The 15972-nt window shown below is 40.0% G+C and overlaps 1 protein-coding gene across 6 annotated transcripts in view; it reads left to right on the top strand.

Annotated features, from left to right (window-relative positions):
• Window positions 1-15972, top strand: part of LRRC56 (leucine rich repeat containing 56) — a 76673-nt gene that overhangs the window by 27423 nt on the left and 33278 nt on the right. For 3 of the 6 annotated variants that reach the window (XM_054828721.1, XM_054828726.1, XM_054828720.1), the window contains 2 exons: window positions 866-953; window positions 7801-7861. The exons of 1 other annotated variant lie outside the window; for it this stretch is intronic. In XM_054828721.1, coding sequence (XP_054684696.1) covers window positions 866-953; window positions 7801-7861 — 149 coding nt within the window. The remainder of the gene's footprint in view (window positions 1-865; window positions 954-7800; window positions 7862-15972) is intronic. 2 more of the 6 variants (XM_054828723.1, XM_054828727.1) reach the window with 2 other exon arrangements.

The raw sequence follows: 15972 nt of genomic DNA, 5'->3' as shown, positions 1-15972 counted from the left end.
AACAAGGGATGAGAGTAGTGGTAATGTGAGAATGCTTCAGCTGCTTATAGAATTGCAGCTTGGCATCTTAGGACTTCACAGCCTTGCTGTAGTTTTCACTGGCTGTCCTAGAGTTCCATCTCTCCTCTGTGTATAGCTTCTGCTTGTTTCTATCCTCCTGCTTACCTCTGTCAAGGCAAAATCTACATGTACGTATCAACAGACTTTAGGATACTAGGAAAGGTCCTGTGATAGGATACACATGCACCCTTGCTTAATGCAGTGGTTGATCCTATTACTAAGATTTTGCAAAAATAGTGAAAGATTTTGGAGGCTTCTATTTGCATTGCCTAGATCTTTTCAAAGGAATTTGTAATTCTTGTAATTAGTGTTGTCTTCTTTCAGAAAAGTGAGCTGCTTGAGCTAAAATCATATTTCCTTTTCATAGTTTTGGGTTAAAAGGCTAAACTGTGTTTTGTTGAGTTTTACTACTTAGTGCCTTTTGATTACAGGTGACACTTAATGGTAACACTTCTTATCTGCTGAGAATTAGTACAAGACTTATGCAAATCTTAAAGCATGGGCATACTGTTTAAATGAAGTTAATTGGCATGTAGGTCTGTTGTTGATTTGCAGCTTGAATGAAACCCTCAGCCTTGACTCTTTAAGCAATGTAGAAGTTACGTGAGACTAGAATAATTTGGAGCTACGAGGAAAAAAGATCTTTGAATACTAAATTTATTTCAATGTGATCGCACATGTAGCCATTTTGACCTGGAGTATATGTTGACAAAGCACTGGTTGAAAGCCTTTCTACCCCTTTTTGCTCCTGTATCATCTGGTTTACTGCATGAGAGTACACATATATCTCTGCTTATCTTTACAGAAAGTTTTGACAGGGGTAGATGATCTGCAGCAAGTGAAGGCCCTAGAGATGCAAGTAGATACAAGAGAGAACAGCTTGGGAAACTTTGGTAAGAAAACACTTTATGTTCTGCTCACCGTCTCAAATTTTCCTTTATTATGTTGTGAAACAGGACTAGGGACTCAGAAACCAACAGCCAGTGTAAAGCACTGTCCTACTCAAGAGCTCTTGAAACATGATCACCCTGGTACCTCTCACTCCTTGATCTCTGTTTTCTTCTGTGAGGCTCTAAATAGGACTGAAAAGTATGGCAATGGCATGACACCACTTCTGTCTAAAGCCCATTAGTTTGAACAAATTCCTCTTGAATGACATGCCTCTAGGCCCTAAATGATCGTTTACTGATTACCTTGCCCTCTAGAGTACTTGATGCTACTCTAGCAAAACAGTAGCCAAAGTTCAGTTTCTCTCCACTGTAAGATTCCCCTGTGGCTGAGAAGTTGCTAGTGGTATCAGGCTGCTTATGTTGCCAGACACCTGTCTTCATGTCCTGTACTGCCTCATCGGGCTGTGATGGATGATGTGCTTGAGGAAGGTCCTATAGATACATCATTTTGATGAGCCCCAAACAGTCCTAATGCTTGTGATTCATTTCTATGTCATCATCACTGCACTGGGGAAGTAAGGAAGTACCAAAGGAATTCCCTTTGTAGCAGAGTTAACACTGAGAATATGAAACTTTCCTTTTTTCCAGTACTGGCAGTCATTTTCTGTCATGTGCATTCCCATCACAACCAAGTCCATCTTCTGCTACGTTGAAACTGAGTACTGCAGGGTAACGTTTTCTGTGCCAAAAGGTGTCTCTAAAAGTGGGTGCTGGTGTTTTCAGTTAAGCAGTTCATTTTCATGTGCAAGTGACTATAATGTAACAGCCAATTAGCTTTAGTGGGTCTTTTGATGTTGATTTGTCAAGAACGGTTAAGCAAGTACAGTGAAGGGGCTTTTGTCTTGAATTACATAGCCACTTTTATTGGTTATTTGGTTTACTTTGTAAATAGGTCTCTTTCTGATAGGGACTTGATAATTTAAGGTAAATTACATCCATTTCTTTCAGAGATCATAATCTATTCAGTCATGTTTCCTCCAGATGATAAGAAAATCTCATTATGCCATTTCTACAATGCTCGAAAGTAGTGCTCCCATTCCTATGCCATTTTACATTAGCTGTGACAAGCTAGCAAAATGTTTCACCTTTTTCACTCTGTACTTCCCTTTCCTTTCCATTACTGGAATAAATCCCTTTCTTTCTGCTCCCCATGGTTAGGCTTTTGAAACTTTTACAGAATAGAGAGCACTATTCCCATGTCGCAAACAATTTCCATCTTGCTTATGTCCCACCATTTGCACCAAGAGTTGGCCCTTGAGGGATATAAAAACCAGCAGCTGCAGGTCCCCACTGTGTTAGAGAATAACAGAACATCAAGACTGTCCTGAATTTCCTTCTGTCTTTTTTTTTTTAAAGTTCATTACTGAATTTCCTCCCTGTGAAAACCTCTTTGCAAATGTCAGCAGGTGGCTGGGGCAGAAAGTTTGCCACTTAATGCTTCCAGTGATCATCAGTTCCTTGCATGTTTTTTTCACATGACAGCTGATTTTTAGGCACATGGAGTAAGGCCTAAATTTTTAGGGGTATGGAAGGGCAGTTTGCACCTTCAATGTGAATGGCGTAAGCAAGTAGCCTGTTGAAGGTGTCTGGCTCATTGCATGCTCCTCACTGGCTGCCTGCCACTGAAACTGTGCACTGCTGACCTGGTCTCTGGTCACAGGGGTCTGTGGGAAGGAGCAGGGTAAGAAACAGACCAGCTAGGGTGACAGAAGTTCCAGTGTGACAGAAGGAAATTTTTTCCACCATTAGGACAGTAGAGCAATAGGAGTATCCAGAGGGGTGTGGAGTTTCCATCCCTTGAGGTTTTTAAGACCTGGCTGAGTAAAGCCCTGAGCACGCTGGTCTGATCTCACAGAAGACCTGGCTCTGAGCAGAAGTCTGGGCTCAAGACCTCCAGCTGTCCTCTCCCACCTGGACTGCTCTGCAATTTGGTGTTTCTGTTTGCATTCCAAACCTGGCTAATTAGCTTTCTTTATAGCCATATTAAATCACTTAACCTTGCTCTCACTGTATTCCTCAGTTGCAGAAAGTAGGTAAGAGCATCTTTATCATCAACAAATTATTTGTTTGGATGATCAGTTTGCACTCAGTAAACAATGTTGTTTTAACTGGTTTTATGTGTAAAGATAAAATAGGCTGTGCAAGCTCTTAAATGGCCGGGTAAAAGAGTTGCAGGTTACTAGACTGCACATAACTCTGGGTGACCTGGAACCTTGCAGCACTCAAATCCCAAATTTACACCGCAATTTCCACTTGAGAAACGTTTCAGTGTTCACAGCCATACACAAACTGTAACACTGAGGGCCTACATCTCCTTTAGCAAGATTTAAAACATGTTGCCTGAGTTTTTCTTATGAGCATTCCATAAAGTTTATCCAAAGGACTTTAAAGTGCTATCCTGATAACCTTTTCCAGTTTGTCAGGTCAGCCTCTACGTAATGACATGACGTGTTGGGGAGGAACAGTTACGTTTCTTAGGGACAGGTTGTGGGTTAAAACATGAAAAGACCAATATTAAAATATTTTCATGTGATCAGTTTTAAAATTAAGGAAAGGCTTCATGCCAGAGTTTGAATCTGAGTCTTAGTGAGGCTTGGGGTAATTGTTGAAATCTCTAGCTGTTTGTTTTCAGTGCATCTTGCTGAGTGACAGGCAAAACACTGAACTGCCCTGGCAAGTCTTATATCCAGCTTTGCAGATCTTAAACTTGACTTCTGTGCTCTTCAGCTGCATGTAGGCTTCAGTTCATACTCAAACAGATGGACTGTTTCCTTTTCATTAGCTTATCCCCTCAGTTTTGATTGTTGACAGATCTGGGACCGCACTCATGACCGGTTCGTAGAAATTCCTGTTGAAAGTAATGGTGGGATAGAGTCTTTTAAGACACTACATAGTTCTCTTATTTCTAAGTGATTTTAATAGCTACAAATCAAGTTACCCACAGTGCTGTTTGCTGGTACTTATTGAATTGTTGCCTGCTGGTGGCCAGTCTAAGTTGATTACGTGTCTGGAGTCTGCCGCTTCCCTTTGCATGCATTTTATCAAGGAAAAGCTCTGCTAAAGGTTCAGAAGTAGGCACACAGTATTTTTCATGCAGAGTCATCGTCTCTCTTTCCTCTTGCTTTATTTGTTGGTATTCCTGATGAAAATGCTTGGTTTAGCTGGTACTGGCAAGCCTTGCTGAGAAGGTGCCACAGCACCCACTGCAGCAGGGCTTGGGCAGGCTCTCCAGGAGTCACAAGTATGTACCGGGGCAGCGAGCTTATGTTAAACCCTGCAACAATGTGGGTATTTGTGGGTTTCTCATCTCAGGTAGCTAGACCGCAGCTAGCTTGGGTTTGCCTGCAAGTGCTGTGGTTATATCTCCAGTTATTATCCCAATTCACCCCAGAAATGTGCAAAAAATGCACATTTAGAACATCATGGTGATGCATCTTACTTGGTCAAACGCAGCTTAAGTGAATTAAATGGCCTGTTTAATTTACGTATCAGGTTGTTCTTGCTAGAAGAGTGCAGCCAGTGTTCACGTGCCTGTTTTGTATTGTAGGATCAACAAAACAAGTAGGTTGCTTGATGCCAACACAAGTATTTGTCAATAATTTCTTTTGTGTGTGTTCTTCATTAGTTCATATTCCAAAAGGCATAAGAAGTCAAGCCACGGTGATTTTTTGTTAACAATAGAAAAACAAGATATATGAGGCTACCTAAAGAATACACTGTAATATAAACAACAAGTGTTATAAATGAGTGTTGTAGCTTGTAGAATATAATAAAACCAGCATCTTGCCTGTTCTCTCCTTACTCCTAGTCAGTTATCTAAATGTCACCTGCTGTACCAAGGCAGCTCAGAAAGACATCTGCTTTGCTATCCTGCTTGTCAAGTGCAGCACTTAAGGCAATGTTGTTCAGTGTGCATGTGTCGCTTTTATTCACATAACTTATACTTTGATTTCTTTCTGCTCCTCATTTAGTGTTGTTCCACTGGGGTAGTACAGTAGAATAGTTTTAATGCTAGTACATTGTTGGTGGTTAGTAATTTCAGAGCCATATAACAAAAAGGGTATTTAGTGGAAAGGCATCATAGACAGATGAGATAACATTGCTTACCATTCTGAAGTGAAGTAGTCTTGTACTGTGGTCATCAGCATTTTTCTGGACCATTCTTGTTTTTAAAAATCGAAATTATACAGTATGAAGGCAGATTCAGGATGAGGAATATATTGGGTTTAGTTTTAAAATTAATATTAGAAGTTAATATTGTTGATATTTCAGAATATTTTTATGTTAATATAAGAATAAATTGCATCCTTACTCTAAGGAAAGATGCCATGAGTGTTAAAATTAAGAAAATTAGAAGTATGTTGTTATGTTTAGATAGATCTCTTATTTTGTTACCTTCATTTTACAATTTTCTTTTCTTAACTTAATCTTCCAGTCTCTCTATATAAGGAATTGGGACTATAAAAACCAGCAAAATCAAATGTACAATGAATTCTTAGCACCAAAGAACAATTACATGTTGAATATAAAACTTAAAGGAGGGAAGAACCTGCAGAATTGGAGAAATATATTGCAAAAGTCTTGTTGGCAGAATTTTGCACTATTGCACATAGTATACTTTTATTTCAGTCTAGTAAGCAGCACATTAGAGCTTAACACTCTACAAGTTCCCAGGAACAGATTGTGCCAAAATACAACAAAATGTCTGAGAGAGAGGATCATGTTACAATAATGAAATAACCAGATGTGAAAATTGTATTGTCAGCCTGTCACTCTGCCTCTTTGAATCCTTTAATAGTTGTTTTTCCCCTGAATCCAAAATGCATTCAGTGGAAAGCTTTTCCTTGAGCAAGTATCTCCATTTCTCTTGAGCTAGTCTTCTTGACTCCTCATTCAAATCTTCTGCCTAAAAGTAGTTTTTAAACCCCATTTGCTCTGTAATGCTTTGCAATAGCCTTTGCTTGGTAACCCTTTAACATCTCTGAATCCGTGGCAAGGCTATTACCCGCTGCTGTGCTGGGACTGGAGAGGCTTCTGCATCCTTCTTGTTCTTTCCTTTAACTCTTTGCGGGAAGTAATCTCACCTCTCTGCACTTCAGGTTTCTTATCAGAAACATGATAGCAATTTTTTTTAAAATCTATATTTTGATTTTTTTTCTGTGGAGGTTTTCTTAGGGCAAGGATTACATCTGAGGAAGTCTTTGCTCAGTAGGTCGTATGACTGCTGTGAATAATTAAGAGTGATCCTAGTATCTCCTCTGTCAGGACTCCAAATTACTTTGTTGCCATACTTTATAAAACTTGTTTGATGTGAGGAAGTATGCCCTACAGGATGAGGATGGTATAATTTGTACTACAATTTTTATGGATTATGGAAAATTATTAAAAAATAAGGCTAAAAAATTGCACAATGTGTTTTGAATTTTTAATATTTTATAAAGAGCTCTGCAAAGGCATAAAGTTAAATATTTGCAGTATAGCATTAAGATCAATATGTGGATTATAATCACTCCCAAATAGCATTAGATATAGATAATGCTTCTACTAAAACATGATTTATTAAAATGTTTTTGCTATAAACGCTCTTGTTCTGTTTGGGGAAATGGTATGAAGATTATGACCTCCTTTGTTTGCTTTTGAGATCCCACTCCCCTTTTTTTTTTAATTTCTTCTTTTTGTTTGTTTTTTCTTTTGATCCTTTGCAAAGAGCTGGAATGATGTCCTTCTGGACATTGCTTGATCACCCTTGCCAGAGAGAGATTACTCTGAGGACTCATAAAAATATTTGCTGAGAACAGATTTTAATGTTTTAGCAATGATCCAATTTGTCTGAAATTGGTATTACCTCTACATGGTTGCACGTTATGCTGGAGGATGCTCACCAGCCATGGCTAAACTCTGCTGGTGGGAATGGGTAAAAGCTTGCTGTTGTCAATAGCAAATATTTTCTGGGACTTCAGCTTGTATCCAAATTATTCTGTAGCTTGGAGGGATTTGATCTATGATTTTGGTTCAGAAATATCTGTAGAATCAACCAAAAAGGCAAATGTCTCTTGGGAATAGAAAAAAGCATTAATCAAAGTAATAACAACAGAATACTGAGGTTTTCATAGGTATGAAACTTGTACAATTGAATAGTAAACAATGTATTACATCCAGAAAATTAAAAGGAGAAGGCAATGCTTAGCAAAATGTAAGTAGGGTTTTGGTGACCTCTGAACTATAAAAAATGATGTTGTGACATGGGAAGTAATGCTTTTGTTGTTTGACTCAAAATTACATTCTGAAGCAGTGTTACTTAGCTGTGTATCCAGTAAGTCCATCACTATTTGCCATTAAATAGGTAGAAAAAGATTTTTGGGGAGAGAAGCAAGAGCATTATGTAGAAATCAGAGGTCATGGAATGCTATACTCTAAAGCATCTCTTACCTCTTCAGAGTATCACTCAGTTAATAGTCAGTAAGGGTTGGGAATCAGACCAAAGAAGACACCATCAAGCCAGTTTCTGTTGTTGTCTGCCTGGAAAGCTGCTCTATCAGAATTGTCAGAGAGGTGTTCCAAAAATTGTAATTGGGTAGTCATGCAGACAATACATATATGTTGCAAAAATGCAAAGGGTGAAATAATTTTTGAGTGAAATAATCTAATTAATTTTCTTAGAAGAGGTCCAGCACACATCTGGCAGAAACAGGTAAGAAAGACACGTAAAATTAGATGCTTCAACATGTAATTGTCAGAAGTTTCCTTTACTCCCAGGTCTGCAATGAAATTTTTTATTCTGTTCCCATAGGTGCCTATCTACCTAATCTGAAAGAATTGAAGTTGAACAATAGCTTGCTTGTGTCTGTGAGGTAAGAAATGAATGATAACTGAAATAAACATAAAGAATAGCAGCCCTCAATTTTAAGTGATAAAATCTTCATTTGTGCTGCTTTCATTTCTTCCATGCTGTGATAATGGATTAGGTCATGAATATATGCTCCACAACCACATAAGTTTAAGGACAGGACCTGAGCTGGAATAAATGAGTGTAGCTGCAATGATGCCAGTGAATTAGCCCCAGTCTGCTACCAGGGAAGTTCCTGCCATGCTGAAGCCCGTGGAAATTTGTTGCAAATTTGAAAGGGGCTAGAAATTTGCCTCTTATCTATGTCTATGCGCTTGGATTTCAGAGTGTTTCAGCCTTTGGGCTTTTATTGTGCACAGTAGCCTGTTCTATACAGGTCAGACCAGTTCCTCACCTGATGAAAATCACTTTGCCTTTATTGAAGCCAGTGAAGTTGGGTTTATGAGAGCTGCTATGAAGACTGCATGTCCCTGGCTTGCTGAGCTCCATGAAAGCAGCACATGTTTTCTCCCAGAGAACTGGGGACTTGGCAGGTTGGGAAGGTAGAAGTGAAAGTCATCACAATGAGGAGGTAGAGCTGTCTTCTCTCTCTTGTGCTGATATCTGTATTACTCTTGGTAATTCATGCATAATGGAGAAGTACAGTTCATATCAGTAAAGGGCTGCATAAAAGGCCATTTTTATGTTAAACAGGACTGCTCTCTGGCTATCTGCTAAATTTATTGGGAAAAAAAAAAGAGTGATTTTGCTAATTCTTGTTAAAGAGAACATGTTCCCTGGTGGGAAACAGCAATAAATTCTTCTCAGTCTCATGCATCATCACTGAAGTAGCTAATAAACTTCAGTTGTCACACTTGGAGCTTATTTTCCCTTGTTCTGGAGGTGAGATGAAGTATTTTCGGTCTACATTTTTTTTCCACCTTCTAGTCCATAACATGGAAAAGTAGTGATTCTACATTGCTGTAATTATTTTAATGGCAACCAACCCCTGTCATAAGCATGAAATTGCTCCATTATTGCAATGGAGAAGTAAGTAGTGGGTGAAAAAAAATATATTTTTGATAACATCAAAAGACATTTTATTATATTAAAAAAAAAAATTAAAAATTTTTTTTGTTTGGTCAAAAATCCATATTCTGTTAAAATGTGTTAATGGAAAATGTTTTGACCATTTCTGCTGGTATTGAACACAGGATGCAGTTCATGAAAACTAAACTATTTAGTTTATTTGACTTACCACTTTAGTAGGATTTTGCACATCCCTTTGTATTCTGAGGCTCTAGCTTCTGTCATGAAAAGTTTTGGCAAACCATTTTCCGTGACCTGACATCTTTGTGGTCCTTGATGCAGGTAACATTTGGTTTCATGTCGGGTTTTGATTTGATCAACTGTAATGTAAATATGTTTTGGCTTGGATATCACGTCTAATATTGTGATGCTTCTCAGGTACACAAACCCCAGGAGAAGCTACCTGCTCCTCCTTTAAATAAATATGCTTTCTGCGTGCCAGTTAAATGTGATTGTCAGGGAATAAGTAAAGGAAGAAGACGACTCTGTTAGCTCTCCCAGACCAGAACTTGGTCAGTATAGTACAGCAGTAGCTTTTCTTTATTAATTTCCATCTTTGACAATCTGTCATTGATAAACACAGATCACTTAAGGGCACAGCCCATGCAAGCACAGCCTGGGTACTTGAACTTTATTTTGGGATGTCTGCATCATGTCAATTTAATGCCCATTAAAGCAACATCTCTGTCATGGCAGTAGCGATGTCTGCTATAGCTAATGTAACATAGCTGCTTCCATTCTAGCAGGCTGTTGTCATTTACTCAAAAATGTTTAGAAATCTTATTTCTGAATTAAACTTGTTGATCTTTGAATTCTGTCCAAAAAGTGATTATTTTGTTGTATTCGAAAAACCCTTGCAACTGAGGTTTTTGAGGATGATAGAAAAAATGTTCTTCCTTCTCACTAAAAGTAATTCCCGCACACTTTCTCAGCCATAAGGTCAGAATCATTGTAGCTGTAATTTGAAAATGGGCAGCAGATAACAGGAAATGTCTCATAAGGACAGACTGGAAGATTGGTTTGTTTACTGAAAAGAAGGTGAGGACCGAAAAGCAGACAAAAGATAGAGGGTGTTTGATACCTACTTGGGATGTTAAAAGCAGACATTCTTTTCATGCTATATTATGTGAAAAAATGTATTATGGTGAATCATTATGAACAAAAGACTGTCAGTGTGTATGCATGAGTGGGTAATACAATGGGAAACTTGCTTGTTGTCACTTTATTTTTGTTTCATCCTGTCTTGCAGAGTACAATTTCCTAATTATTTTGGGATTAAATGGAATTAAAACATCTTTTTTCAGTTTGAAAATGGGGGAGGAAGTTTCTTGATGGTAAACTGCATATAGGGAGATGTTAAAAATAAGGATTTATGATCCTGACTTTCGTTACTGATTTTTTTTAAAATGTTTACCCCTGTCAACCTCACATAGGAACTTAAGTTGTGAGGATGCCAAGGTGTGCATTGCCATTTACTGTTCAATAGAAATCAAAGGAGGGATGTTCTGGCAGTGAGGAGTCAAGATACTTGTGTATTATAATTTTCTATGGGAGAGCAAGGTTTGCTAGGTCGGTGAGTTTGGATATTGGCTTTTCCTGGTAGTTCCTGAAGGAGTTCTGATTCCTTTGATGAGGAATGTGGTTGAGCTACTTTAGTTGTAAATTCATGGTCCCTCCCCAACCCTCTTAAAGCTTGCATTACTTTTGAATGCTTGCAACTACGAAAGGCTATTTATAACTGTGGGATATCATTATTAACTAATTTAAACCATAAGGAAAATATATCCAAGTTTATTTGCAGATAATCCATCTTGGCGGCTGAAAGGGAATTTCTTTTTTGGCTGTTTCTGAGGTTTAGTTTTCTGCTGGCCCTTTGCTAAAGGGGAACAGCTCTGGAAAATCCAGTGTGCTGTGGAAAGAAATTAGATCAGATTGTTGTTAATTTTCTAAATTGCACTAATTTTATGATGTCCTCGTTTGGTGATCTTCGCCCATCTGCTAGCAGCTAAGAAATTCTAGATTTATGAACTGATAATTGAGGATGAAACGTGGAGCCCATTCTGAAGAGTGCCTGTTAAAAACTGATTTTTTTTTTTTCTTTTTGTGATGACACACGGTCCTCATCTTTGTAATGTTTCCAGTAAAAGAACTATACTTCAAGACCAATGAATTACCACTTCTGGTTTGGCATGTAACCTATGTATTTTTTTAATCAGATTGCTTTTATTCTCAATTCAGGGATGAATGAAAAGATCTGTTTAAAAATGTTAGATAGATATCTTTATGAAAGGGCTTCTAAATCAGATAGGGGAATCTGAGGAACTGGTTCCCATAAGTTTATAGCAGAAGCTGTTTCACCAGCTGAAGTTCATTTCCTCCCATTCAGCTTTATGCATCGTAGCCAGCAGAAGACTGGTCTGCTCCCAGGGCTACTTAAGCAACTGCTTGTAACGGAGAGAGGTTATTATATTTTAAGTGAGATGAAATGCAGAGACTACAGAATGTGGGGACAAAAGTAAGTATGAGGGATATAGGGAAAGGAAAGCAGATTTCCTTCATCCAGATGGAGTTAACATTTCTCTCTTGCATGCAGTTCTCAAATTGCTCTTGCCCTATTGCAGAAGAGTCCCCCAGAATAAGAGAACAATAATCCTGGTCCATTTGGGTCAGTAAAGTTGTCATAGGAGAGTGGAAATGAGACAGTTGTCCTGAAGGCTCAAATGAGCAAGGTGCAGAGTACATTCAAATTCAACAATTCTCATGCTTTTATGATTCTTAGGATAGATTTATTTTTTTAACAAGGACAAGATTGTCTACACAGGAATCTCTGTGTTCACTTTCTGAAAAGTTTCAGTCCCTCTTGACTGTGAAAAAATATCTGAAAATGTGAGGCAAGTGATTTGAATGAGGATTTTGCTGATCATTTCATGACTTTAAGAAACCAGAGCCAAACTAATTCTTTCTTAATTGAGGGCAAGGGCTTTAAACCAGTGTTTAAAAATATTTTTGAGACCTGAATCAGGATCTATAGGAATTTGAACTTAGCAATATTATTCCTTGGTACTTATCCAACAAAGAGTTTAAGCAAATGCTCACCTCTTAAAGTCACAAGAAGTTTGACTTCAGTGGAACTGCTCTCAAGCTGGAAATTGAAAATTAGTCCAAGTGCTTTGCTGGATCTGGACCAAGTCACACCACCTTGTATAAGACTGAGCCATGACACTGATCAGCCCAAAATGTCATGTATTGCTGATAGTGTGTGTCCAGGCACTCACTGACTGCTGGATTGTTTTCTTTCAAACAGAAAAGATTTAGGGGCATCATTCCCCTAATTTTTTTTTTCCCTCATCATTTTTACTTATTCCTTTTTTTTCTCCAGTTTCCTTTTTCTTCTGCCTGTCATTTTTAATTACTGGATAACTATGTCTGATGCATGTAACATAGGTACTACACGTAAATGCAACAAGTTTCGTGCAACAAGGATCAGCATTGCTTTTATGATAGATAAAATCCAAAAATATTTACTAAAATCAATTCAGTTAGTTTGCATTAAAGATGCAAATGTTTGTCAACAGATGATTAATTTTATTACAGTAGCTGCTTACAGTGTTTAATGAGGGATCAGGGTGCTCTTGCTTAAGGTTGTACTTACATATGCAGTCAGAGAACCACTGCTCTGATTTGGTCTGGGTGAATCTCTTCTGGTCCATATTTTAATGGCCAGAGCATCAATGTTTGCTTTGACATTTGCTTTTCTGGATGGGGAAAGCATTTAATTTCAAATGCAAGCTAGAATCATAGAATTGTTTTGGTTGGGCAAGACCTATAAGATCATCAAGTCCAAACATTAACCTAGCACTGCCAAGTCTAACCACTAAACCATGTCCCTAAGCACAACGTCTACATGTCTTTTTTTGTCACCTTCAGGGATGGTGACTCAAACACTTCCCTGGGCAGCCTGTTCCAGTGACTGACAACCCTTTTGGTGAAGAAATTTTTCCTAATACCCAATCTAAACCTCTCCTGGCGCAACTTAAGGTTGTTTCCTCTAATCTTATCACTTGTTACCTGGGAGAAGAGACCAACACCCACCTGGCTACAAACCTCCTTTCAGTAGGTTTCAGTAGGTGGTTGTAGAGAGCAACAAGGTCTCCCCTCAGCCTCCTTTTCTCCAGGCTAAACAACCCCAGTTCTCTCAGCTGCTCCTCATAAGACTTGTGCTGTAGACCCTTCACCAGCTTTGTTGCCCTTCTTTGGACACACTCCAGCACCTCAATGTCCTTCTGACAGTGACGGGCCCAAAACTGAACACAATAATCAAGGTGCGGTCTCACCAGTGCCAAGTACAGGGGCACAATCACTTCCCTAGTCCTGCTGGCCACGCTATTTCTGATACAAGCCAGGATGTTGTTGGCCTTCTTGGCCACCTGGGCACGCTGCTGGCTCATATCTGGACAGCTATCGACTAACACCCCCAGGTTCTTTTCCACCAGGCAGCTTTCCAGCCACTCTTCCCCAAGCCTGTAGCTTTGCCTGCGGTTGTTGTGACCCAAGTGCAGGACCCAGCACTGAGCCTTGTTGAACCTCATACAGCTGGCCTCAGTTCATCGATCCAGCCTATCCAGATCCCTCTGTACAGCCTTCCTACCCTCAAGCAGATAAACACTCCCGCCCAACTTGGTGTCATCTGCAAACTTACTGAGGGTGTACTCGATCCCCTCATCCAGATCATTGATAAAGATATTAAAGAGAACTGGCCCCAGTACTGAGCCCTGGGGAACACCACTTGTGACTGGCTGCCAACTGGATTTAATTCCATTCACCACAATTCTTTGGGCCCGGCCATCCAGCCAGGTTTTACCCAGTGAAGTGTACGCCCATCCAAGCCATGAGGAGCCAGTTTCTCCAGGAGAATGCTGTGGGAAATGGTGTCAAAGGCTTTACTAAAGTCAAGGCAGACAACATCCACAGCCTTTCTCTCATCCACTAAGTGGGTCACTTTGTCACAGAAGGAGACCAGGTTAGTCAAGCAGGACCTGCCTTTCATAAACCCATGCTGACTGGGCCTGATCGCCTTGTTGTCCCATATGTGCAACATGGTGACACTCAAGATGATCTGCTCCATAACCTTCCCAAGCACCGAGGTCAGACTGACAGGCCTGTAGTTCCCTAGATCCTCCTTCCAGCCCATCTTCTAGGTGAGCATTACATTTGCTAACCTCCAGTCAACTGGGACCTCCCCGGTTAGCGAGGACTGCTGATAAATGATGGAAAGTGGCTTGGCGAGCACTTGTGCCAGCTCCCTCAGTATACTTGGGTGGATCCCATCCAGCCCCATAGACTTGTGTGTGTCTAGCTAGTTTCTTTAGGAAGTGTTTATATTGTTTCTTTTGTGTAGCCAGCCTCAAAGTCCTTCAGCAGTTTAGATTGCTATGAAGTCTATCTTAACACGTTATTTGAGGACTTCGGGTGCTTGTCAGGAGCTAGGAAGGCATTTGAGTTGAATCTTAATCTCTGTATTAATGAGTCTTCTCTGTATTAATGCCTGCAGGTCCCTGGGAATATTACAAACCTTGGCAAAATTGCTGTGACCTCAGGTTTTATTTAGCATTGACAGTTTTAAGGACATTAATATCATTGATAAAAAACCAATGATTTTGGGACAGAAATACAGCTACTTTTAGTGGATTATTTTCAGTAAAGCACAGTCAGCCTGTCTGCATTAGGCCCTAGGGAAATCTGATTGCTTTGAGCATTTATCAGTTCTAGGCAGACCTCTCTGAGACGCCTAGCTCTCCCTTGACTAGGAAGGTAATGTAATGCTTCTATGTTTTCTTGGTTTAATTTCACCAGGTAAGGTGCCCGAAGTAGAGAGTGTGAATGTCTTTGTGACCTTAGATATCAAGGAGTCTGATGGGTTGATTAACCAGCAAGGGAAGCTGAATTTGTTTTCTGCACAAACGCACCATTGCGGTTCTGGAGCTCAGACCCCATTCTGCAGCAAGCATGGAGGACATCCAAACAAGTTTGTGGCCTTGCAGCATCTTTCCATGGTTCTTGCCTTCAGCACTACATTTTATGCAGCCTTCCCTAGCTGAAACTCCCCTCCTACCTATTTCAGGCTGTCAGATACAGAGCGTACCTGGAGGGAAGAGTTATGATGCAGGTCCTACCATTGCAGCTCCGAGTTTAAAAGTCTCCTGGTCATGACAGGGTCAGTGAGGAGGGTCTAGTGCATTCATCTCATCTTAGAGCAGGGAGAATCTGCTCTCATTGTCACCTGAGCAGTTTCATGGAGGTAGGTTTCTACCTAGGGGCACCACTATCATGTTTCTATTTTGTGGTCCAAGCTGTGGTACAATACAGGCATGAAAACCCTAAAAGGATCATCAGAGACCACAACACTTTTTGCAGCATGAATATGGCTAGTGAAATAGCAAAGTAAATAATAGATATTGCATGTAGCAAGTCTGCCAATAAACACCTGGAATGTAAGTAAGCCCATCATTTAATAAATAATTGTGCCCCTTCTCTGCCCACCATCTGAACAGACACACCACTTTGAGTATATTTGGTAAAAAGTGGCCTTTCCTTTCAGGATGTTGTCTCGTGCCATGCACCCAATCCAAGATGAGAGTTCAGCTTCTCTTTACTGCTTCGTCAGCCACTACCTTGCTAACGTAGCTCTGTTGAATATTTGAGCAGTAAATACCTCTGCTGGAGCCTGGGCTTGTTGACATGAAGCCCTCAAACATTTTCCATGTATGATTTTCTCTGGGGTCCAGCTTCACTTGGTGGTGTCCAGCCAGGAGATGCAGGTCATCTCGAAGCGAGCAGTCCCTGAGCTGCAGATCTGCTGGCAGTACAGTGTGTTCCATGGGGTCAGGGGACTAGAGGGGAGGTGGTGGACACTCCTTAGCTTTTTCCCTTCTTTTGAGAAGGTCTGAGGATAGAGGCATCCTGCCTTCCTTCTGTGGCCTTTGAGGGTAGACTGTTTGGTCCCATGGAAAGAATCCAGCCCTTACTCTCTTAAGGTTAGCAAGCAGA

The sequence above is a fragment of the Grus americana genome, chromosome 5 (genome assembly GCF_028858705.1).
Source record: "Grus americana isolate bGruAme1 chromosome 5, bGruAme1.mat, whole genome shotgun sequence".
NCBI classification, from domain to species: Eukaryota; Metazoa; Chordata; class Aves; order Gruiformes; family Gruidae; genus Grus; species Grus americana.
This window is presented reverse-complemented; position numbering and strand designations above follow the sequence as displayed.